General features: G+C 36.0%; 1 protein-coding gene across 9 annotated transcripts in view; it reads right to left on the reverse strand.

Moving 5' to 3' along the window:
- The window catches only part of STAU2 (staufen double-stranded RNA binding protein 2), a 304,415-nt gene that overhangs the window by 151,476 nt on the left and 127,967 nt on the right, over positions 1 to 24,972 (reverse strand). For all 9 annotated transcript variants that reach the window (XM_068525601.1, XM_068525600.1, XM_068525596.1 and 6 more), the window contains 2 exons: positions 23,061 to 23,192; positions 8,827 to 8,887 (listed from right to left, as the gene is read on the reverse strand). In XM_068525601.1, the coding sequence (XP_068381702.1) occupies positions 8,827 to 8,887; positions 23,061 to 23,192 (193 nt within the window). The remainder of the gene's footprint in view (positions 1 to 8,826; positions 8,888 to 23,060; positions 23,193 to 24,972) is intronic.

A 24,972-nucleotide genomic window follows, 5' to 3' on the forward strand; every position in this document is an offset into this window, starting at 1 on the left:
TATCTTTTAGTTAAGCTTTAGAAAAAAATGGGCCTAAGCTTTGTATTCTTGTTTCTTCAGAAAGGCAGTGCTAATTCACAATCTTCTCAGCAGTAAGTGAGTACCTGTTTATCCAATGGCTAGAATCATCATTTTAAAATTCTTGTCAATTATATAGATGTGAAATTATATAACATTTATTTCTAATCTGGACTTTCCTGATTGTTGAACAGTTTTCATTATTTAATTTCTGGGTTTTTAAAAATGACTCCCTAAGTCCTTTGGCCATTTTTCTATTGGGAAGTTACTTAACCTGTAGGTGTCCTTTGGGTATATTTAACCTGGTGCTTATATATGCTGCAAGTTATGCTTTCTGTTTGTCATTTGCCTTTTTATTTTCTTATGCTGTTCCCTGAATTCATTTTTAGTTTTTATGTATCTAAATCCATCTCTTTTTAAGTTATGATTTCATCCTTTGCTCTTATGCTTAAAAACACTCTCACACTGCAATCAATAAATGCATCCTTAAATGGTTCATATGGTTTCATTTTTTAAAAAACATGTATCTGAAATCTTTTTGTATGTAAAAATGTAAGTCAAACAAGTTTTTTAAATCATGAAAATTTTTAAATTCATTCAATCTTTCCTGAGAATATTTCAGAAAGATACACTGTGTTAATCTGATTACAGGGACTTCGCTGGTGGTCCAGTGGTAAAGAATCCGCTATGCAATGCAGGGGACACAGATTCAAGCCCTGGTCGGGGAACTAAGATCCCACATGCCACGGGGTAACTAAGTCCGTGCGTCACAACTACTGATTTCATGCGCTTCAACTAGAGAATCCATGCACTTCAACTAGAGAGTCCGCATGCCGCAAACTACAGAGCCCACGTGCACTGGAGCCCGCGTGCCACAACTAGAGAGAAGCCCAAGTGCCGCAATGAAGAGCTCGTGCGCCACAACGAAAAGATCCCGCATGCCTCAGCGAAGATCCCGTGTGCCTGCAACTAAGCCCTGACACAACCTAAATAAATAAATTAATTAATTAAATATTTTAAAAAATCTGATTAAAGACTTTCCTTCTAGTTTCAGATTATTTTTCCTTAAATGAATGGGCCCTTAACTACAGACTCAACTGGTATGCCTAAAACAGAAGCAAGCTTAACACTGTCTCTCATTCCCCTATTGAAATACCAATGGAATAAATCTAAACTAAGAAGGTAAAATACCGTACTCAGAAAACTATAAGACACTGACGAAAGAAACTGAAGACAACACAGATGGAAAGAGATACATGTTCATGGATTGGAAGAATTAATATTGTTAAAATGACCATACTACCCAAGGCAATCTACAAATCCAGTGAAATCCCTATCCAAGTGCCAATGGCATTTTTCACAGAACTAGAACAAATAATTCTAAAATCTGTATGGAAACACAAAAGACCCTGAATAGCTAAAACAGCCTTGACAAAGAAGAACAAAGAACATGCTCCCTAATTTAAAACTATATTACAAAGCTACAGTAATCAAAACAGTAAGGTGGTACTAGCACAAAAGCAGAAACAAAGACCAATGGAACAGAATAGAGAGCTCAGAAATAAACCCACATACTTCTGGTCAATTAATCTATGACAAAGGAGGCAAGAATATACAATGGAGAAAAGAGAGTCTCTTCAATAAGTGGTGCTGGGAAAACTGGACACCTACATGTAAAAGAATGAAATCAGAACATTCTCTAACACCATATACAAAAATAAACTCAAATGAACTAAAGACCTAAATGTAAGAATGGAAACCATAAAACTCCTAGAAGAAAACATAGGTGGAATACTCTTTGACATAAATTGTAGCAACATATTTTTGGGATCTGTCTCCTAAAGCAAAGGAAATAAAAGCAAAAATAAACAAATGGGATCTGATTAAACTTAAAAGCTTTTGCACAGTGAAGGAAACCATTGACAAAATGAAAATACAACCTATGGAATGGGAGAAAATATTTGAAAATGATATGACGGATAAGAGGTTAGTATCCAAAATATATAAACAGCTCATACAACTCAACATCAAAAAACAAACCCCATTAAAAAATGGGGCAGAAGACCTGAATAGCCATTTTTCCAAAGAAGACATACAGATGGCCAACAGCCACATGAAAAGATGCTCAACATTGCTAATCATCAGAAAAATGCAAATTAAAAACACAATGAGATATCACCTCACACCTGTCAGAATGACTATCATCAAAAAGACCACAAATAACAAATGTTGCTGAGGGTGTGGAGAAAAGGGAACCCTCCTGCACTGATGGTGGGAATGTAAATTGTTGCAGCCACTATGGAAAACAGTATGGAGGTTTCTCAAAAAAACTAAAAATAGAGCTACCATATGATCCAGGAATTTCACTCCTGGGTATTTATCTGAAAAAAGTGAAAACACTAATTTGAAAAGATACATGCACCCTAATGTTCACAGCAGCACTGTTTATAACTGTCAAGATATGGAAGCAATCTAAGTGTCCATTAATAGATGAATGGATAAAGAAGATGTGGTATATACGTACAACGGAACACTACTCAGCTATAAAAAAAGAGTAAAATTTTGCCATCTGCAACAACGTGGATGGACTTGGAGGGTATTATGCTAAGTGAAATGAGTCAGAGAGAGAAACACAAATACTGTACGATATCACTTACATGTGGAATCTATAAAAATAAAACAAACTAGTGAATACAGCAAAAAGAAACAGACTCACAGATGTAGAGAACAAACTAGTGCTTACCAATGGGGAGAGGAAGAAGGGGAGAGGCAAGATAAGGGTAGGGGATTGAGAGGTAAAAACTACTATGTATAATAAATAAATAAGCTACAAGGATATACTGTACAACACAGAATACAGCCAATATTTTATGATAACTACAAATGGAATATAACCTTTAAAAATTGTGAATCACCTGTACACCTGAAACTTATATAATATTGTACATCAACTATACCTCAATTTTTAAAAAAGACAACAAATAACAAGTGTTGGCAAGGATGTGGAGAAAAGAGAACTCTTATGCACTGCTGGTGGGACTATAAATTGGTGCAGCCACTACAGGCAACAATATGGAGGTTCCTCAAAAAATTAAAAATAGAACTATGATGCAGCAATTCCACTCCTCGGTATTTATCTGAAGAAAATGAAAACACTAATTAGAAAAAACGTATGTTCACATATGCCTTACAGTTTTCCGAGTACGGGTCTTTTACCTCCGTGGTTAGATTTATTCCTAGGTATTTTATTTTCTTTGATGCAACTGTAAATGGGATTGTTTTTTCAATTTCTTTTTGTGACAGTTCATTGTTAGTGTACAGAAAAGCAAAAGAATTTTGTACCCTGAAGACAATTTAACTTGGCACAGCTAGCACCTAACTGTAAGTAGACAAAAAAAGTTAAAGTATATGTGCATTTAATTTTTGAAGTGGAAGGTATTTTTTAAAATATTACAGTCATAAGAAACTGCTAACAGTTACAATTAAAAAACAGTTTAAATGGTTTTGCAAGTGACTGTGATTGCAGAGCCTGGTTCCTGACTTGATTGCCTGCAGATTTAAAACGTGGACCTAATTTTTGCATGCTTCCCAGGCTTTCTTCATTGTATTGAATTGCACTGAATCCGTAGATTGCCTTGATACATACAATGGAATATTACTCAGCCCTAAAAAACAATGAAATCTTCCCATTTTCAACAACATGGACAAACCTAGAGGGTATTATGCTAAGTGAAACAAACCAGACAGAGAACGACAAATACTGTATGACTTCACTTATATGTGGAAGTTAAAAACAAAACAAATGAGCAAACATAACAAAACAAAAGAGTTATAGATACAGAGAACCAACAGGTAGTTGTTAGAGGGGGTTGGGGAAGGAAAGAAATAAATGAGGGAGATTAGGATGGTACAGACTTCCAGTTGTAAAATAAATGTGTCATGGGTATGAAATGTACAGTGTGGGGAATATAATCAATAACTATGTAATATCTCTGTATGGTGAAATCATAACTAGACTTACTGTGGTGCTCATTTTGAAATTTATAGAAATATTTAATGACTATGTTGTGTAACAGGAACTAACATAGTGTTGTAGGTCACTTATACTTCAAAAACAAACAAACTCATAGAAAAAGAGATCAGATATGTGGCTACTAGAGGTGGGAGGTGAGGAAGGGGGAACTGGGTGAAGGCAGTCAAAAGGTACAAACTTCCAGTTATAAGTACTAGGGATGTAATGTGCAACATGATACATAGAATTAACACTGCTGGATGTTACAGATGAAAGTTGATGAGAGAGCAAATATTAGGATTTCTCATCATAAGGAAAAATATTTTTTTCTACTTCTTTAATTTTGTATGAGACGATAGATGTTCACTAAAATTATTGTGATAATCATTTCATGATGTAAGTCAAATCATTATGCCTGTACATCTTAAACTTATACAGTGCTATATGTCAATTATATCTCAATGAAACTGGAAGAAGAAAAAATAAAATAGACTGCTACAAGTCAGCTACACTCTTAGATTTCCAACAGAGTATTTATATGTCTAAATAAATAATTAAGTTGAATCATTTGGCTCTGTATTTAAATCCTATTGGCTCCAACTAATTTAACTGTCTCATTACGAAGTGGCGTCTGTTATGGGAGCCCCAAAAGGGAACTGTTCAGGGAATTCTCCCAAAACACTTAAAGAATCTATTAATCTATTATCTTAAAAGTACAGACTTCACCCACCCGCCCCCCTCCAAAATGTAGAGGTTCTAAATACAGCACACAGCATAGGGGAAACAAGCATGCAATCTCTCTAATGTCATGTCACTGGGATGGTTTATCCTCCTGGTTTCAGGATGTACAGAGTTTAATAGTACATGGATATAACACAAAAGTGACAAAAATTTTGATAAGTCAAATTCAATACTGAAAAGGTTAACAAGAATTCTTTCCCATCCCAAAAGTATTTGTCTTGGGTCATCTCTAATGAACCTTCGAAGAGCCAGCGTATTTCACAGGGGCTAAATAAAACTTTTTAAAAGGTTAACGGAAAAATATTTATGTGAAAAATGCCTCCGAACAATCTTTTAGTGGGTGGATTCGGCACATACCAGTGAATGCCTTTGAGCTTCGTCCAATTTCGAATTAAGCTAGAGTTTACCTTTAAGAAACAATGAACCTGCTTTTAAGTAAAACCCTGTGTTAATAAGAAACATGGAATGTGAATACAAAAAAAAAAGATTTTATCAACTGAACTGTATCTAAAAATTTTACAAAGTTTTCCATGAGCCGTCAGTAAGTCTTTAAAATGCATGATCTTTTAAAAAACTTGTTAATCATTCATCTGTAAAAATCTAGCTTCTTATGTGTGTGCCAAGCATAAAATTGCCCCATGCTAAATTTAACACAAACCTCACATTACAGAGTTATGTGTTCTTGCACTTCAACATGACTATGACAGTGATTCACAGGGTGAAAATACACTGAGAATAGTCTACATTCTGCAATTCAGTGCAATGAAGAAAGGCTTATTATGAAGCATGCAAAAATTAGGTCCATGTTTTAAATCTGCAGGCAATCAAGCCAGGAACCAGGCTCTGAAATCACAATCACTTGCAGAACCATTTAAACTATTTTTTTGTTGTAACTGTTAGCAGTTTCTTATGACTGTAATCTTTTAAAAAATATCTTCCACTTCAAAAATTAAATGCACATGTACATTAACTTTTTTTGTCTACTTACAGTTAGGTGCTGGCTGTGCCAGGTTAAAATTGTCTTCTTTCCCCTTTCCAATTCTGTATTCTCTTAATATTTTTTTTTTGAAGATTTAAATTTTTTTTATTTTTGGCTGTGTTGGGTCTTCATTGCTGCACACGGGCTTTCTCTAGTTGTGGTGAGCGGGGGCTACTCTTCATTGCAGTGCGTGGGCTACGCATTGCGGTGTCTTCTCTTGTTGCAGAGCACGGGCTCTAGGCACGTGGGCTTCAGTAGTTGCAGCACGCGGACTCAGTAGTTGTGGCACGCGGGCTCAGCAGTTGTGGCTCGTGGGCTTAGTTGCTCCGCGGCACGTGGGATCTTCCTGGACCAGGGATCGAACCCGTGTCCCCTGCACTGGCAGGTGGATTCTTATCCACTGTGCCACCAGGGAAGTCCTCTTCTTTCAATTTTTGTACACTGTGGTTCCAAGTTAATTTCATAATATTTATCCAAATAATTGTTGGCTAAAAATTTGTTTTTTTTAACTACAATTTGTGAAGTAACGTAAAGTTTAATCAAAAAAAAGAAAAATGAAGAGAGTCACTTTATGATGACATTCTGTTTTCTACAAAGTAACATGTTACCTTTTCACATGTTATTCAAGGATGGTTAATCATTTTACAAATGCTAGAAAATTAAAGATACTCAACACTATAAATTGATACGTGTAACTCTTAACAGAGCACATTGAAAAATAAGATGTAAACTGAGTTGCTCAAGGTCAGACAATATGGCAGTGAGGCAGGCAGCTGTGGCAACCTCTCAAATTCCTGTCTTCCCACATGTGCCGTACTGAGACCCCTGCTCTATCCCCTGCCTGCAAAACACTAACACAGGTAATGTCCACAGGACAGGAACCACCTAGGGCAGAATTTCAAACTTAAGGAACTGATTAAGTAGAAGAGAATTTAACCTAAACATTATCATAGTATATGAATTCAAATTATTTTTTAGGTAATGGAGTCATCGTAGCAACCAACTTTTTCTTAACGTTGTATTTAAGTAGCTACGAGCTGGCTCCAGAGGACCTGGGGGCTCCACTAGAGAGAACTAGCTCTGGGGAAGAGAAACAGTTAATTTTCAGAGCTGGGCTGCCCTCAATGTCTGTGGTAACCTGCAGGCCACTCACAGAAGAACCCTGTATCAGCTTTCTCACCTCCTCACACTGGGAAGGGGTGACGGATCATTCTTCTTTGAAATTCTCAATTTGAACTACTCTACTGTAGACCAGAGGAAGTCCGAAAGTGTTAACAGTTTGGTTAAATTTTGAGGGGGCTTCAAATAGCTTTATCACTTCTAACATTACGTTTAAAGCCAATCTTTTATGCATTCATTTCTCATCACTGAAACTCACTGGCCTCTTTCTGATATTTCTTCCCCTACTTGCAAAGGAGTTCCAAATCCCTTAGCAAATTATGAAAAAAATCAACAGACATAAAGATGAGGGTCAAAATATCACTGTTTAATGATGGGAGTTTGCAGGCTATCTACAATGTGCTTTCATGTTAAAACTATCAAGTTCACAACTATCTGACTTCCATATTCAAATACATAATGTTTATGTTCTTTGAGAAAATATCTAATGCCAAAAGTAACTATTCAAATATAAAAACCATATATATTCTTTGGTTCACATGTACATGCAAAAACTCTGACAGATAAAAAGTATAAGAATGGAATTTTTGGCGAGCTTACACAGAATTATAGAATTTTTATTAAAAAAACGAGAAGGCATGGAAGGAAATTAACATTCATTATGTGCTTACTAAGAAAGAGACACTGTGCTAAGTACTTTACATAAAACTGAAATCAACTGAATGTTTCTTACATTCCTTGACCAAGTAATTATAATCGTATATATTCAAACATCAAAAGAATTAAAAACAAACTCTCTGAGAATCCTGAACTGATTCCATTTTTTCTTTGGGCAATGTGCTAATAAGCCTATCACATTCATCATCCTTACATACAGAGACAAAAGGCCCAGAGTCCTATTACATTATTTAAATTATTCCCAGAAAGTAACTCATGAATACTATTACCTCACTGAAATAGTCTTTCCAAGAGGCTAGTTTTGATGATCCAAGAATTCAATTCTCATAAGCATGCTTTGATACGAGTTTGTTACAAATTTCATTATACATCAAGAGATGAGTTGCTAACATGAAAGAATACTCTTCATTATGACAATTTACATATTTAAGCTACTTCAGCTTCTGAAGGTTATGAAGAAGAGAGCTAGGGTTAGAAATGAGAGAGATCTGACTTCACTGGGGACTTCACTTCGACAGGGTCTTCACTGGCTGGCTGTGCTGTTTTACTGATTTACAGTAAAACAGTCACTTCAGTGACAACAGATGCTTTTTGGGAAAGGTGGGGAGGAAATTAAGCAAAACATCTATGCTTCCAATGCATAACATCTTGATCATGTACCTTTGAAAAAAGAAATAACCTGAAGTGGATTTTTAAATGTCTGATATACCATATTTGGAATAAAATTGTGAGTAATTTTATTCTTACATTTCTGATATTTCAATTAGTGACTTTAATGAAATATCAAAAATTCTAATGACTCAGCACAACCTGAAAAATGTGGGTATTACAATGTTAAATGAAACCCAGTACAAACTTTCGTCTATATTATAATTATGTAAAAGTGTGTGTGTGTGTGTGTGTGTGTGTGTGTACCTAAAAAGTAGAACTGTGAAAACAGTTGATGTTGGGTTATAATGGGCTGACAGATAATTGTTTTTCTTTCTTGATTCTTTTCTATTGTAATAATGTCACAACAAAAACAACTTAAAAAAAAAGAACATCACTGCTTTATGGATAAAATAGTACTCCGTCTGCAATGACTTAACCATGTTAAAGATATGAGTACCTGTGTCTTCTGTCAGTTCCAGGAAAGCAAACACCACAACTTCCGTGCATCCCTCATAACACTTAACGTCGCATCTCAGGTCCAAACAGACCCAGTAAATACCCAATGAGGGACAAGTCACTGAACCACTGATGAACATCAAGTGTAGTTAATATAAAAATAGAAACTTACTGTTATTTGTTGGTTCAGGAAACCCAGCCTTTGGACCACTCCATCCTTTGTTTTCCCCTGTCTGAAAAATTAAACCAGTTGTTTAAGTCCAGGGAAAGAGACTTAAATTCAAAAAGAAAAAAGTTGGCTAATCAATTAAGCAAGGGCAAAGGTTATTCTGCTCATTCTCTCCACCTCTGACCCCAGAACCGTGGACACAAGAATAACTAACATGAACAGTACCATCTATCCCTTTTCTACATTCGAATCTGTTTCTTATGTCTCCTGCTTTTACCTGTTTATTTAAATTTATAATTTGTCATCAATAAAGCCCCATATTTAGTATATGTATTATATTTATACAACATGGGCTCTACCAAGGTGGTGAAGAAGTAAATAATTCTTTTTCAAACAGTAGACAATAATCATCACAAGTGCTAAAGTGACTAAAAGGGCTTCTTTATCACTTCTGAAGTCAAATTAACAACAGAAATATTACTATGTCTGTTCTGGAAAAGTCCTGACAAGGGTCACTGAATATTGCTAATGACATGTGCAAAAAAATTGAAAACTAAACCCTAACTTTAAGTGAAATCTGGAATATCCTGGCTTTTCCCAGATGATTTGGTCAATGTCTAGTGTAAAATACACTCTGAGCTCAGATATTTTGAAGTAGTAAGTATTTTAATCACATTATAAGTGACTTTAACTGGTTACATTCTCTTTTTGTGGAGCTGGTGTTATTAAGTACTCCAGGAGGGGAAAAGGCCTAGTTCCTATTATAAGCAGTTATGTTATCAGTTATAAGTTATTTATGTTATCAGATGTCAAAGATCAAATGGACAAATTAAATCCATATATAAACACAAACTACATTTCCAGCAAATAGTGTACAACTGTGAAAGGACGGAGGAGAAAACGTGCGTAAATGCAGATACACATGGATGGGAAGGCCTGAGGAGACTCCCACTCACAAGTTCTCTGTGAAGCACAAAACAGGATGAGAGGAGAGCTGACGGAGGGGGTTATAAATCCGAGGAAAGTGTACATAGCAAGGAATAAGTCACTTCAGGGAAAGGAAGACCTGGCTGATAAGAAGAATACAGATTCTCAGGCACTTGAGTGCTCAGTTGAAGTTGGTAATAATACATTTAGCACTTCATTCCTCCTTTTCTCTCCTTCTACTATTAACCAAAGTTATTTAAATATTAGATTTTATTCCCTAAGCCTAATTTTTCACCTTCAACTGACTCCCAAGCCTGCTGCTCTATGATTTCTACCCCAACACTCTAATGAAACTGCTTTTGTAAGGTTTCTGCTTAAACATGACACAGTGACCACAAACAGTAATCTCTTCTCTCTCCCCAAACAACTCTAAATTGATAATCCAATAATCCATAAACTCTCTCTCTATCCCTCTGCCCCTACCCTCCCCAGAATATGAAAGGAATCAACAGCAGAAAAGATAAGTCAAAGTTGGTAACCTGGAAAGTAGATTAGTTGTAACTAACTTAGCAGATGTGAGCTGGCTGAAACCTCACCTGCAGAGCAAGAAGCCAGCAAAGAGCTAACAAAGAGTAAATCAATTTGTGCTCCAGGACCCCAGAAAGCCTCGGGAATCAGAAGCACACCTGGTACTCCTAAAGATGAATCCTGAAAGAGCATGAAAACAGAAAGATTGTTTGGAAGTCTTTCAAAATGCTATGAGAGGGCTTCCCTGGTGGCGCAGTGGTTGAGAATCTGCCTGCCAATGCAGGGGATGCGGGTTCGAGCCCTGGTCTGGGAAGATCTCACATGCCGCGGAGCAACTGAGCCCATGAGCCACAACTACTGAGCCTGCGCGTCTGGAGCCTGTGCTCAGCAACAGGAGAGGCCGCGACAGTGAGAGGCCCGCGCACCGCGATGAAGAGTGGCCCCCGCTTGCCGCAACTAGAGAAAGCCCTTGCATAGAAATTAAGACCCAACACAGCCAAAAATAAATAAATAAATAAATTTCAAGATGGTCCACATCAAAAAAAATTTTTTTAAATTAAAAATGCTATAAGACTTCCACGTTACCTCTTTGACCCCAAGGAGACAGGATTTCCTAAAAGGTTTCCTCTTCAGAAAGCCTAAAACAGAGAGCCTCTGGACACCAGGTACAGCTGAGGATGGGATGGATCTATATGCCACACTGCAAATAAGGAGATGGAGTCCAAAGGTACATCCTTACATTCTGGAAGATAAGGTTCCCCAGCTCCCTTCCTCGCTGGGCCTCAGAAGACAACACCCAGCCTACCAATCCACAAGGACGGTGAGGACAACACAGGGAACAGAATAAAACATAAAAAAAAAAAAAAGGTTTAAAAAAAAAGTTCTCAGAGAGAAAGAAAGAGAGAGAAATATTACATCCATTAAACAAGAACAGGAGGTTATAAAGAGGAATATTCTGAGAATGAGAAAGAGCTCTGGGAAATAAAAAATACAACAGCTGAAGCAAAATATTTCAAAGAAGGACTGGAAGACAAAATTGAAGAAATCTCCTAGAAAACAGAACATAAAGAAAAAGAGATAGAAATAGAAAATAAAGAAAGAAAGAATCAGAAGATCATCCATTAGACTAACAGGTAACCTAGAAAGAAACAATAGCAAAAATGGAAGGAAAGGAATTACCAAAGAAAAAATATAAGAAGTTTCCCACTTTTAAAGTATATGAATTTCTGGACTGAAACCCAAACACCTAACACAATTTATAAAAGAATATACAAATCAAGTCAATCACCCATGAATTTTCCAAACTCCTGAGAAAAGAAGTTAGAAAAGCATCAAGAGGGAGACGAAACATAAAGGTTTCATAACAGGCTGAACAATCAGGAGGCTTTGGAATTTCAACAGTAATTGATAGAAATTTCAACAGTAATTGGTAGAAAACATTGGTGCAATGCCTTCAAAACTCTGTGAAAAAATATTTCTAATTTAGAATTATGTCTCAGAAAAACTATCAACTGTGTGGGAAACATAAAGATGTATCAGACCTATAAGATCTCAAAAAAATTTACTCCCCATGTATCCTCTATCAGGAAGCTACTAGAGCATGTACTCCATCAACACGAGGAAATAAATGAAGAATAAGGGAAACTGTCCAGAAAACAGGCAACTCAACAAGGGAGAGAGGCAAAAGCAACTTTCAGTGAAATGGTGAAGAAAAGAACCAAAATAGTGGGTCTTTAGCAGATCCATCAAACAAACAATCCAAAGTAGAAGAGGAGGATAAAGAGCTCCAAGAAAGAAAAACCAAGAAACTAAAAAAGTACATGATGTGTTTACTTGGCAGAGAGTTTGGGGTTAAATTAGAGAGACACAGAAAAGTATACATGTGGAGTATGAATAAGAGAACTAAATCTTCATTTTCCATAGCAGGAACTCAGATAATAACCTAAAAAGAAAAAAAAAAAAAAACACCAAGAAATCTCAGTATAAGCTACTGACAGTAGAAAATAACAGAACAACTAAAACGGGTAGTGAGTGGTTGCCTTTGGAAAAAGGGAAACAGAAATGGTCAGTTGCAGTGCAGGATAGCATCCTTTTTTATTATAAAACTTGAGTCTTTATACCATTAATCTTGAATAAATCTTGACTTCTTATACATATATGAGTACTACTTACATTACTTTGACCAATATATAATAAACAAATATAAAAAAGAAGGAAGCACATGCCAGTTATATCTTGATGTAGAACAAATTCCAAGTTATAAGTGAAACCCCAACATGTAAGTGAAAAAACAATCAAGATGCAAGATCAGTATATTTTTTTAAAGGTAGAGAGAGTGTTTCACTCTTCCTTAGAATGTAGAAATGTAACAATGAGAAAGAGCCAGACAATGTAAAAAATCATAACTTTTCTTGAACCCATCAGAGATCTGAGATTGTAAAGCAAACAAATGACATGAATTCTAGAGAGTGACAAACCCCTCTGAGGAGAGGCTGGGCTCACAAAATATTTCAACATTGGCAGAGCAAGGAAGGAAGAGATGAATACCAAAGATGCTGGTAAGAAGAAAGCAGATGAAATGTTAGTAAATTCTGAAAGACTGCATGTGGGTTAGCACAACAGTTTAGAAAAACTAGGAACTCCAGAGAGAAGTGCTTTTCCATGGGCTTCCTCTGGGAACTCAGGACAACTGTAGGTACATCAGGAAACTGGAGAGAGCCCCACTCGGTGGTACAGGTATGAAGCAGGTGAATGTCTGTCACTGAGAGAAAAGCCAAGAACTTTGCACACTCCTCTAGTCTTCTCTCATACAAAGACAAAAGCTCAAGCCACTAAGAAAGGAGAGAAACAAATCCTATCCGCCTCTGGGGTAGAGGTAGGAAATTTTATTAACCCAAAAGCTCAGGCAAAGGCTCATTGCTTCTGGGTAAAGAGTAGAAGCAAAAGCTATCTACTCCAGGAAAAAAAAAGGGAGGGTAGAAAACCCTCTTGAGAGAAAGACCCTGCGCCAATACAAAGCAGATGTCTGAAAATGCTGGGAAAGGGGCTGGAAAACTCTATTGCACCCAACACAACCTACAGATCCAAAGTAAAGTGTGGCTACCATGGGGAAGGAGGTAGAAATAGTAGGAAAAACCCACCTCTGAGCCCCAGGCCCATAGAGTCTGTCTGAGAATGAAGTTGGACAAGAAAATCAAGAACTATGCTCCCTGGCTATTGTAAATAGAGCTGCAATGAACATTGTGGTACATGACTCTTTTTGAATTATGGTTTTCTCAGGGTATATGCCCAGTAGTGGGATTGCTGGGTCATACGGTAGTTCTATTTTTAGTTTTTTAAGGAACCTCCATACTGTTCTCCATAGTGGCTGTATCAATTTACATTCCCACCAACATTGCAAGAGGGTTCCCTTTTCTCCACACCCCCTCCAGCATTTATTGTTTGTAGATTTTTTGATGATGGCCATTCTGACTGGTGTGAGGTGATATCTCATTGTAGTTTTGATTTGCATTTCTCTAATGATTAACGATGTTGAGCATTCTTTCATGTGTTTGTTGGCAATCTGTATATCTTCTTTGGAGAAATGTCTATTTAGGTCTTCTGCCCATTTTTGGATTGGGTTGTTTGTTTTTTTGATATCAAGCTGCATGAGCTGCTTGTAAATTTTGGAGACTAATCCTTTGTCAGTTGCTTCATTTGCAAATATTCTCTCCCATTCTGAGGGTTTGGAAGCAACCTAAGTGTCCATCAACAGATGAATGAATAAAGAAGATGTGGCACATATATATAATGGAATATTACTCAGTCATAAAAAGAAACGAAATTGAGTTACTTGTAGTGAGGTGGATGGACCTAGAGTCTGTCATACAGAGTGAAGTAAGTCAGAAAGATACCGTATGCTAACACATATATATGGAATCTAAAAAAAAAAAAAAAAAAGGTCATGAAGGACCTAGGGGCAGGACGGGAATAAAGACGCAGACCTACTAGAGAATGGACTTGAGGACATGGGGAGTGGGAAGGGTAAGCTGGGACAAAGAGAGTGGCATGGATATATATACACTACCAAATGTAAAACTGATAGATATTGGGAAGCAGCCGCACAGCACAGGATGATCAGCTCGGTGCTTTGTAACCACCTAGAGGGGTGGGATAGGGATGGTGGGAGGGAGGGAGATGCAAGAGGGAAGAGATATGGGGATATATGTACATGTATAGCTGATTCACTTTGTTATAAAGAAGAAACTAACACACCATTGTAAAGCACTTATACTCCAATAAAGATGTTAAAAAAAAAAAAAGAATTATGCTCCCTTACCCAACACAATCCTATGGTCAAATAATAAGTAGGAGCAGTTGACTACAAAGCATAGAGATACCCCTCACCTCATGGCAGAGCAAAGAAAGGACTGCTGCAACCTGAGGATGGAGCAGAAACATTGAGGAAAAACCCTCCCCAAACCTTACCCCAAACAAAACACAGATAACAGCAAACCACTGCTAAAGGAACTTGAAGTTAATAGACTGTGGCAACAACAAAACCCAAAACAAGCCCAACTACTGACTAGATTGATGCCACCCTCCATAGTAACAGTCTGACAGAAGAAGAGATGTGCCTATTTCTCAACATAAATGCTATTTAACTCAGCCTCCAATGTTTCTCAATACACAATGTCCAACATTCATTCAAACATTATGAGACACGCAAAACTACAAAAAGAAATAACCCTTTGTCAAAAGACGGAGAGGTCAACAAAACAGGACCCAGAGATGACCCAGATGCTAGAACTCTAAGAAATAAATTTTACAATACCTATGATTAATAGGTTAAAAGATCTAATGTAGAAGGCAAACAACATGCATGAACATTTGGAGAATTTCAGGAGAAAAACAGAAATTATAGAACAAAAGCAGATGGAAATCCTAGGGAGATAAATACCACAGAAGAAAATTAATATTGATGTCATTATTAACAGATGAACACAGCTGGAGAATAATCAGTAATATTGTAGATAAATCAATAGAAATTACTCAAACTGAGAAACAGGAAAAAAAAAGGAGTGAAAAATAAAAAGGAACAGAAGATTCTGGATCTATTAAGACAATACCAATAGGCTAACAAATGCGTAACTGGAAACTCCCAAGGAGAGAGAAAGCAAGGAAGAAGAAATATTTTAAAAGCTGATACTTGAGAATTTGACAAAATAACTGAATGAGAACAAATCCCAGATCCAATGTGTTCAGAGACCACTAAGCAGGAAAAATACAAAAAGGAGAAAGGAAGGAGGAAGAGGACGAAAAGGAGGCAAAAGGGAGAAACGAAAGAGGAAGGAGGGAGAAGAGGGAAGAAGAGAAGGAGGAAGAAAGGAAAGAATCAAATTTAGACACATCAGAGTCAAACTGCTGAGAACTAATGAAAAAGGAAAATTTTGAAGGCCTTCAGAGGGGAGAAAAAAGCACATCAAGAGGGGAAAAAGAAGGCAGATAAGAATGACAACAGACTTCACATAAAAAACTATGCAAGTCAGAAGACAGTGGAACAAGATCTTTTAAAGTGCTGAAAGAAACACAAAAACCCAGAATGCCATATCCAGACAAAAATAACTTTCAAAATGAAGATGAAATAACAAATTTCTCATCAAACAAAAGCTGACAGAAATCACTGCCAGCAGAACTTCTAATACAAGTAGTATTAAAGGAAGTTCTACAAGCAAGAGTATAATACCGGAAAGAAATTTAGATCTACACAAATGAATGAAGAATTCTGAAAATGGTAAAAAAATGAAACTAAATATAAGATACTTTTCCTGATTTTAACCACATAAAAAGATTGACTATATAAAGCAAAATTAGTAACAACAAACTGTGGGTTTTATAGTATATAGGGAGAAGTAAAATGTCTGACCACATCGAAGGTGAAAGAGAAAAAAGTGAACAAAGAGTAAATGGAAAAAACAGAAACAACTAATAAGATGGTAGATTTAAATCCAACCACATCAACAGCTATAGTAAGTACAAATGGTCTGATCACCCCCAACTAAAAGGCAGAGATTGTCAAATTATATTTTAAAAAGCAAGACCCTATTATATGCTTCCTAAAAGAAACCAGTTTAAACATAAAGACACAGATAGGCTAAAAGTAAAATGATGGGGGGGAAATATCCCACACAAACACTAATCAAAATAAAACTGGAGTGACTATATTAACATCAGACAAAGAAGAATTCAGAACAAGGAATATTACCAGGGAGAGAAAAAAAATCACGTAATAATAAAGTGGCCAAGTCATCATAAAGGCATAACAACCCTAAAGGTATATGTATGTAACAACATAGCTTCAAAGTACATAAAACAAAATTGATAAAACTGAAAGTAGATAAATCCAAATTTCTAGCTGGAGACATTAACACTTGATAGAAGAAGTAAACAGAAAATCAGAAGAGACACAGGACTTGAAAGAAGAAATCAAAGGGAAATTAGAACAAATTTTGAAGTGAATAAAAATAAAAACTCAACTAGTCAAAATCTGTGGGACAGAGCTAAACCAGTGCTTAAAGAGAAATACATATCATTAAATTCTTATATTAGAAAAGAAGAAAGTTCTCAGATCCACAGTCTAAGCTTCTAGCTTACAAAACTAGAAAAAGAATGGAAAATTAAATCCAAAGCAAGTGAAGGAAGGATAAAATAAAGAGCAGAAATCAATAAAATTGAAAATAGAAAAATAGAGAAAAACCAATGGAACCATAACCTGGTTGTTTGAAAAGGATAAAAAAAATTGATAAACCCCTAGCCAGATTGATCAGGAGAAAAAAAGAGAAGAAACAAATTATCAATATCAGAAATGAGAGAGAAAATATCACTACAGATGCTGTAGCCATTAAAAGAATGATAAGGCAGTGTTATGAACAACTTTATACCATTGAACTCAACTTAGATGAAATGGACAAATTCCTTGAAAGATTCGAACTGCCAAAGCTCACTCAAGCAGAATTAGATAATCTGAGTAGTCTTATATCTATTTCTTAAACTCAATTTATACTTAAAACCTTCCTACAGAAAAAATTCTAAACCCAGATGGCTCCACTGGTAAATTCTACCCAACAATTAAGGAAGAAAGAATACCAAACTCTTTGAGACTATGAAAGAGGAGGAGATACTTCCAAACTTACTATAGGAGGCCAGCACTACCCTGACAGTGATACTAAAACCAGTATTTCTACTTGGGATGATGAAAACTTTCTGGCTGTGGATAGTGGTGATCGTTGCACAACACTATAATTGTACTTAATGCCACTGAAATGTACACCTAAAAATGGTTAAAACGGTAATCTTTGTTATGTATGTATATACAGCTATCCCCCACCTTTTGAAAGTTTACTTTATGCCATTTGCTTTTATGAAAGACCTGCACTACTACCTGTTATTGCTGACCAAAAGAAATCCAAAGAGGGTTTTCACTTTTATGAAAAACCAAAAATGCCATTCAGCATTTATTTTGCAGGTAACCATCACTGAGGCAGCGCACACCAAGAGCGGCAACTACATGCAGCATCTCAGCATCCAGCCGCCATAGCTTTGAACTGCGTCTGAAGATCTGTGCTTTATCTGGATTTATGTTGTGCATCCGTTACCAAGATGTGTCCTAAGGTAAACACTTCTTCATTTTAGGCCGTTCTGGCTTACAAAATGTTTCATAGGAATGCTACACTTTCAGATAGTGGGGGAACCTGTATCACATAAATTTTTTTAAATCCATCAATAAAAAAATTCACCATATCCACAAACTAAACAGAAAAGTCATGTGAGTATCCCAACAGATGCACAGAAAGCATTTGGCAAAGTTCAACATTCACTGATAATTAAGGGGGAAAAAAACTTCTCAACAATGCAAGAATACAAGGAACTATCAGCCTGATATAGATAGAGCATATATAAAAAGCCTGCAAGCATCACAGTATATAATGGTGAAAGACAATGATTTCCTCGTAAGATCAGAAACAAGGTAAAGATATCTGCTTTCCTATTCAACAATCAATCACTTCTATTCAACACTGCTCTGGATGTTCTACTCAGGGCAATAAAGCAAGACAAATAAATAAAAAGCATACAGATTAGAAAGGAAAAAAAACTGTCTTTATTCACAGATGACACATCATCGATGCAGAAAATCACAAAAAAATCTACAAAATAAGCTAACCTAACTGATAAGTCAGTTTAGCAAGGTCACAGGATACAAGGTCAATATATAAAAGACAATTGTATTTCTATATGCTAGAAAAGAAGAATTGGAAATTAAAATTAAAAACCAATACCATTAACAATAGCATCCACAAACATGAAACGCTTAGGGATAAACATTAAAAATGGACAAGATATTTCTATGAAAAAGTACAAAACACTGCTGGGATCTATTTCTAAAAACCTAAATAAACAGGGAGCTAGATCTTGTTCATGGGCTGGAAGACTCAATATTCTTAAGATATCAATTTATGTAAAACTGATGTATATAGTCAACACAATCCCAAAGAAAAATCCCAACTGGATATTTTTTGGTAGAAATTGACTCTACAGTTTATTATGAAAATGCAAAGACTCTAGATTAACCAAAAAGATTTTTAAAAAGCAGAACAAAGATGGAGTTCTTTATCTGATTTGAAACCATAGCAAAAAAGCTACACTCTATATACAGTTGTAATAGCTGAAGAATAGACATACAGATTAATGGAACAGAATAGAGAATCTAGAAACAGACCCATACATATGTGGTCAATTGATTTTCAACAAAGGTGCTAAGGAATTCAATGGAAAAAGCACTCATCTTTTAAACAAATGTGGTGCCTGAACGTACCTAAAAAAAGGAGAGAAGGCAGGAAGGGAGGAGAGGGGAGTCCTTTATCTGATAGAGGACTGGCACACAAAATATATAAAGAACTTTTACAACCCAATAATAAGGAAGCAAACCATCCAGTTTTTTAAAAGACAAAAATTTTGAACAAATACTTCATGGAAGAGATATGAATGGTAAATAAACACATGATAAACTACTCAGCATTATTAATTAGGGAAAATGCAATTAAAATCCAAAGAGATAATGTTATACACCTACTAGCATGATCAAAGCTAAATGACAATAACAAGAGCGGGAAAAGATGTGGACTAATTGGAAATCTCAAACATTGCTTGTGGAAATGCAAAATGGTACAGCCCTTCTGGAAAACATCTTCAGTTTCTTGTAAAGTGACACGGTACTTATTATTTAACTGTGCACCTATAGGATATACTAAAGAATATGTACAATGAAGATTTGTACATGAATGTTTTTAACCACTTTATTTATAATAGCCTCAAACTACAAACAACCTAAATGTTGGTGAAGAATAAAACAGTGACAAACAATAAAACAGAACAAATGAATGATAAATGCAACAATGTGCATGAATCTCAGCAATAAGAAGTCAGACACGGGACTTCCCTAGTGGCGCAGTGGTTAAGAATTGCCTGCCATTGCAGGGGACCTGGGTTCGATCCCTGGTCCAGGAAGATCCCACATGCCACAGAGCAACAAAGCCCATGGGCCACAACTACTGAGCCTGCACTCTAGAGCCCACAAGCCACAACTACTGAGCCCGCACGCCACAACTACTGAAGCCCTCACGCCTAGAGCCCGTGCTCCGCAACAAGAGAAGCCACCACAATGAGAAGCACGTGTACCAAAACAAAGAGTAGCAGGGGGCTCGCCGCAACTAGAGAAAGCCCACACACAGCAATGAAAACCCAATGCAGCCAAAAATAAATAAATAAATAAATTTATTTAAAAAAAAAAAGAAGCCAGACACTAAAGGCTACATAATGTACGATTCAATTTATACGACATTTTGGAAAAGGCAAAATTATAGAGACAGAAATCAGACCAGTGCTTGGCAAGGGCTGAGGAAAGGAGAAGACATTTACTATAAATGGGCATTAAGGAACTGTTTGGGGTAACAGAAATGTTATAAATCTTAATTGTGATGGTGGTCAGTGCATGTACACACACACACACACACACACACACACACGTCGAAATGTATTGAACCGCAACTCGATGAATCTGGATTTTTTTAAAGGGGGCATGTTAGTGAACACACATAGAATATCTCTGTAAGGATATTTATTTCATCTTTATTTATCAAATCCTTACATAAGATTCACTATATTCCAGACACTATTCTACACGATGTACAAATATTAACTCACTGTGGGAGATAACTTTTTAGGAAGAGAGACCAAGAGACTGAGGGTCTCAGGGTGAAGTGAGACTAACATTTTTTTTTCACTGTTTACTCTTTTGTGCTATTTAAATTCTTTTAATCACGTACATATCTTGCTTATTTTTTTTAAAAGCCAAGTTTTTAAAAACTGCTTTTACAGGTTTGTTTTTTTAATTGCTTTTGCTACATTCTCCAAAGATCTTCTTATTGACAAATCATTGTATTCACTCCTTCTCTTATTTGATCTCTGCAGCACACGACGGCCGCCTTCTTCTTAAGATCATTCTCTACTGCCCCTTTTGCAGGTATTCTTTCCTCCTCCTTCTTCCTGTACCCCCACGCACATTATCTGCTACTGACATCTCATCATGTACACCTCAGAAGGACTGCTGGTGTCTTTCCCCTCTCCTCTCTACCACCACTGCCTTAGTTCAGACCCTCAGCATCTTTCACCTGAACAATCCTGCTAGCACTGGCCTCCCTGCCTTCAGTCCTGTCCTGCCCAAATCCATTCACTACATTACTTATAGGACTGTCTTTTGAAGAAAGCAAACCAGATCATGTCACTTCCAAGTTCAAATCTCAAATTAATAATTCAAAAGCTCTTTACTTCACATAAAAACAGTGGTCTCAGCTATTCCTGACTTTCCAGATTCATCTTCACATATCTAGAATTTTAATTATACTATAATTTTTGTTATATGATTAAAGCTCCTCACCCCTAACACTTACTGGTCAGTTTCTTGAGTGCAGGGACAAAATTCCAGTCATCCCATTATCTTCAATTTTAAGTGTTTGGCATTTAGTGGGGGTGGTGGTTAATTTTATGTGTCAACTTGTCTGGGCTACAGTTCTCAGATATTTGGTCAAATGTTATTCCGGGTGTTTCTGTGAGGGTGTTTTTGGAAGAGATTTACATTTAAATCACTGAACTTTGAGTAAAGCAAATGGCTCTCTATAAGGTGGGTGGGCCTCAACAGTTGAAGTCCTGCCTAGAAAAAGGCTGACCTTCCCTGGAGTGAGAGGCAGCTCTCTAGCCAATCGCCTCTGGACTCTGCAGCTCCTTCCTGAGTCTCCAGCCTGCCAGCCTCCCCAGCAAATTTTGGACTAGCCAAGCCTCCAAAATTGCATGGGCCAATTCCTTTAAAAAATCTCCGTGTGATACACACACGCACACGCACACACACACACACACACACACACACTCTCTCTCTCTCTCTGTCGGGCTCTGTTCCTCTGGAGAACCCTAACTAATAACACAGTGGGTAAGCAAAAAACGTTTGTCAAATTAATGAAATTAATGCCAGTTTTTTGTTCTATTTTATTTTCACTTAACTTACAAATAAATGTCTATGAGATTTATTTTGACGTATTTTTATAAATCACCTATCAATTTTAAGTCAATATAAATGTGTTAAGTTAAAACAACATATACACAATATAAGAACTATAGAAACTTGAACACATGTTAGGTTTCATGTTACAAATACTTTTAAAAGAAGAAAAAGCATTCATTAGCCAGGTTATAAAAACAGAATTGAAATCTCCAGTGATATCACACAGACAAATAATTTTTAATCACTCAAAATAACTGCCTAGATATTCGTAGTGCCTTAAAAAGAAAAGCGTATCTAAATATTTTTTAATAGATGATTTCATTTCTACTCTAACCTTCAGAAAGATGTTCCTGCAGAAACTGAAAATATCCCTGAAACAGAATCCTTATGTGAGAAAATGGCATGGAAAAAAGCATATTGTTTATGATAGAAATAATTATTACGCCTGTTTTGTGAATGTTCATACAAATAAAATGTTTAATAAAAATAATTTATACATATGTATAGATAAAATGATAATTTAATACAAAGTGAAATGAAGCCAGTTCCTGCCAAGTTATCTGCCAAGTCCTGAGTTCAAGGTTCTCAGCTTCTCTTGCAACAGAGGTAGGTGTTAATGATGTCATTACCTGCTGCAGAAGAAATAGGGGACCATGAACACAAGTCTTGGCAGAAAATAAACACCCTCTGAGTTTACCTTTAATTTAAAGTAAATAGAAAAATTAGTTTATAGAGTGTCTGTCCTATATAGTTCCTGCCCTAAAGGTGTAATCAGGATCTTTATTTCCAGTGTTTCCAGCTGTATTCCAGAAATAAAGGCTAACAACCTCTATTCTTAAAAAAGCACGAATTAAAACTGTGTACATAAGGCAAAAATCATCAGTCAGTAAGCTAAAATTATTACATTGGTATTATATAAGATATGTATAATGATACAATGAACTTTTAGTATTTTCTAATTGTAAGATTATAATATTTTATCTTGAACCCTAAACAGCTGTTATTTTATACCTGGAGAATCTATCTTTAAAGATATGAAGATAGAGTACCACCTTAGAAAAGTTAAAACTTGACATCTACTTTAACACCAGTTAAGACAGTACTTAAGAGTCAAGGAACACTGGGACAGAATTTGCTCATCACTTTTATACCCTGACAGGATAGAACTTGTCCATGTAAATTTAACTCTCACCTTGTCAAGTTGATCTTGAAGACTAGTGGATGCTTTATAACCAAGTTGTAACAGCATTGCTTCTGCAGCATTTTTTTTGGCTATCTTTTTATTAGGTCCTGTTCCAGTAGCAACTTCATTGCCTACCTTGACCTGGTAAGATTAAAGTAAGAAATTAATGATAGTTGCTTTGGTAACAAACCTTAACACCATAAAGCAATGTGTTCTGCTCTCTAGCATTCAAAAATATAAACTTCAGTCCATAATAAAAATGGCAATTAAGATCCCTTTTATGTAAAATATATATGAATATATACATAGAGAAAAGTATGGAAACATGGTCCTCAAAATGTCAGTGGGGGTTATCTCAGGATGACAGAATCTTAGAAGATTTTTAGTTCCTTACATATTTCTATATTATTTGAGTTTTAAACAATAAACTTGTATTATTGATATAAGCAGAAAAATAAAATTCACATTGTAGAGAGTTGATTACGACTACATTTAGTATTCTTTACTTATTAAACTGAAAAGGCTGAAATTCATGTTGCTGCCATTTAAAATAATGTTAAAATGGGCAGAGGACCTGAATAGACATTTCTCTAAAGAGGACGTGGAGATGGCCAAGAGGCACATGAAAAGATGCTCAATACCGCTAATCATGAGGGAAATGCAAATCAAAACCACAATGAGCTATCACCTCACACCTGTCAGAATGGCTATCATCAAAAAGAACACAAATAACTAATGTTGGCGAGGATGTGGAGAAAAGGGAACCCTCCTGCACTGTTGGTGGGAATGTAAATTGGTGCAGCCACTGTGGAAAACAGTGTGGAGGTTTCTCAAAAGAACTAAAAACAGAATGGGGGAGAGGGATAAATTGGGAGACTAGGATTGAGATATACACACTACTATACAAAAAATAGAAAACTAATACGGACCTACTGTATAGCACAGGGAACTCTACTCAAAACTCCGTAATGACCTATATGGGAAAAGAACCTAAAAAAGAGTGAATATATGTATATGTATAACTGATTCACTTTGCTGTACCCTAAAACTAACACAACATTGTAAATCAACTATACTCCAATAAAAATTATAAAAAAAAAAAAAAAAAGAACTACCATATGTCCCAGCAATTCCACTCCTGGGTATATAGCTGAAAAAAACAAAAACACTAATTCAAAAAGATACATGTACCCCAATGTTCATAGTAGCATTGTTCATGACTACCAAGACATGGAAGCAACCTAAGTGTCCATCAACAGATGAATGGATAAAGAAGATGTGGTATATATACACAATGGGATACTACTCAACCATAAAAAAGAATGAAATTCTGCCATTTGCAACAACATAGATGGACTTGGAGGGTATTAGGCTAAGTGAAATAAGTCAGACAGAGAAATACAAATACTGTATGATGTCACTTATATGTGGAATCTAAAAAATACAACTAGTAAATATAACAAAAAAAGAAACAGACTTACAGATACAGAAAACAAACTAGTGGTTACCGGGGGGAGAGGGAGGAGGGGAGGGGCAATATAGGGGTAGGGGATTAAGATGTACAAGCTACTATGTATGAAATAAGCTACAAGGACATATTGTACAACACAGGGAATATAGCCAATACTTTATAATAACTAAAATTGTGAATTATTGTATTGTACACCCGTAACTTACATAATACTGTACATTAACTATACGTCAATAAAAGTCTTTAATCCAAAAAATAAATTTTAAAAATGATATCGTTTACAAAGGTTTACATTAAATAGTTCCTGAAGACAACTAATATATAAAGATTAGTACAATACTGTGGTTAAGAACAAAGACTTCCAAGTCAGATTTAGTTGAAATCCAACTCTACTACTTCCTAGCTGCATGAACTGATTCAAATTATTTACTATCTCTAAGCCTCAGTTTT

This window comes from Eschrichtius robustus, chromosome 17, assembly GCF_028021215.1.
Source record: "Eschrichtius robustus isolate mEscRob2 chromosome 17, mEscRob2.pri, whole genome shotgun sequence".
Classification (NCBI taxonomy): domain Eukaryota; kingdom Metazoa; phylum Chordata; class Mammalia; order Artiodactyla; family Eschrichtiidae; genus Eschrichtius; species Eschrichtius robustus.